This window comes from Tarenaya hassleriana, unplaced genomic scaffold (assembly GCF_000463585.1).
Source record: "Tarenaya hassleriana unplaced genomic scaffold, ASM46358v1 Cleome54, whole genome shotgun sequence".
Taxonomy (NCBI): Eukaryota; Viridiplantae; Streptophyta; class Magnoliopsida; order Brassicales; family Cleomaceae; genus Tarenaya; species Tarenaya hassleriana.
In genome coordinates this window covers 4,477-6,248 of record NW_010968045.1, presented here as the reverse complement: position 1 = coordinate 6,248, position 1,772 = coordinate 4,477, and the positions used below count along the sequence as shown (strand labels likewise).

The 1,772-nt window shown below is 30.0% G+C and overlaps 1 protein-coding gene across 1 annotated transcript in view; it reads right to left on the bottom strand.

The window, feature by feature from the left end:
- Window positions 1-887, bottom strand: part of LOC104798472 (protein NRT1/ PTR FAMILY 7.3-like) — a 4,912-nt gene extending 4,025 nt beyond the window's left edge. Inside the window, exon 1 of the mRNA XM_010520569.2 lies at window positions 635-887. Coding sequence (XP_010518871.1) covers window positions 635-664 — 30 coding nt within the window. The 5' untranslated portion in view covers window positions 665-887. The remainder of the gene's footprint in view (window positions 1-634) is intronic.
- Between the last annotated feature and the right edge of the window lie 885 nt (window positions 888-1,772).

Sequence of the window (1,772 nt, the reverse complement as noted above, 5' to 3'; positions counted from 1 at the left end):
TCCCTACACTCACCCACCATTCTTTATTATCATACACATATTCATGCATATAATAAAATTCCGACAACGACAAGCTTAGTAACTTCGACCTAGTTTGTGTTTCTTGTTTAACAAACCCCATATCTTTTTTTGTAATGTGAATATATATCTTTGAAGCCTTTCTACACTGCCATTTTTTTCTGTACCAAATCCGGAATGGCACAAGAATGAATACTAATGTAGTGCTAAAAGCGATACAAAATCGAATATCATGAGACGGAAAAAAATGAAATGAAATGGATTGATCGATTTAGTTATGAATTACGGGCTGAATATAGAGGTAATTAACGTTTTTTTTTAAAAAAAAATCTGTTCAAAAGAAAAAAAATGATATGAAAGTATTAATTTTAATTTTGTTTGCACATAAAGATTGTGACCCTTTCCATCAATCGCGTCGAGCATCATGCCCTTTTGCCACCTTTTTTTTTGTACTAATGTTCATGCTCTTCTTGAATCCACCCCAAAGTTTTAGTAACTTATTATATATGTATATATATATATATATCCCTTCAAGACATGGTACTTGTAGTGATGTATATATAAGAGCATATATAAGAGCATATGGAAACAAAAGGAAAGAAATATTGAAACGAACCTTTGTGCTATACATCTCAAGGCAAGACATGGTACTTGTAGTGATGTATATATATGTGTGTATATTTATCTCTGCGTTTGAGGAAAATAGTTAATAAATATGATGGAATGATGATGATGATGATGATAAGAAGAAGAATAGTGATATCTTCTGGTTGGATCGGAGGGTTTGATCTTTGGGGAGTGACAATAGAGAATTGGAACTAAGAAGAGAAAGAGAGGAAGCAAAGAGAGGAGAGACAAAGTTGGATATGGAGAGAAGTGAAGAATGGGAAATGAGAATAAATAGAAGTTTGGGAGATTATTTGGACGGTGGAGATTTTACACGGGACACCCACATGCCCTCAATATCTGTTTATTTTATTTATTTATTTATTTTAAATACATTAAATCAATGTTTTTTTTAAATTATTTGTTTTAAATGTTAATTATGCGAAAAAATATTAATTTTGATTTATAATATTTGTTTTTGTGTGGCTGAAAGAATCTTATTGGAGGTGGGGGCTGAGGAAGGGGAGAGGCTGGGGGAAGAACTTCTTTGAAAATTATCAGACTTAATCCAATATGCTCAATAATTGAAACATTATTCTCAACAAATTAAAATGGAAAATTCCAAGTGATTATTCACACACACATATATATATATATATATATTAATATATATAAGAAAAATAATGTTGTATTGGTTATTAAAATAAAAAAAATAGAAGGAACTAAAATCAGAAAGAGAAAAAATAAATATTCCGGTGTTATTTTAAAATGAAAATTTTTGTTTTCTTGACTAGAAAATGTATGTTTGATTTCACCAATCTAATATTATTAAAATGGAAATTCCATTTATTTTTTAAAATTTCTTGATTAATGTCACATGTGTTTTGTTTTTAACATTTAAAATCAGAAACACTACAGTGGAAGCATATCGGAATTTTTGGACTCTCTCTCTCTCTCTCTCTCTCTCTCTCTCTCTCTCTCTCTCTCTCTCTCTCTCGTGTTTGTTTCTACAGACAAGAGTGTTGGTGCACATACATGAACATGACCTTAAAATAGTTTCATGGATTTGTCCTTTTTTTTTTCCTAATTGTTTTAGTGATTTTTTTAAATATGCTAATTTTTGACATCGACCCTTCTCTTTTTTTTTA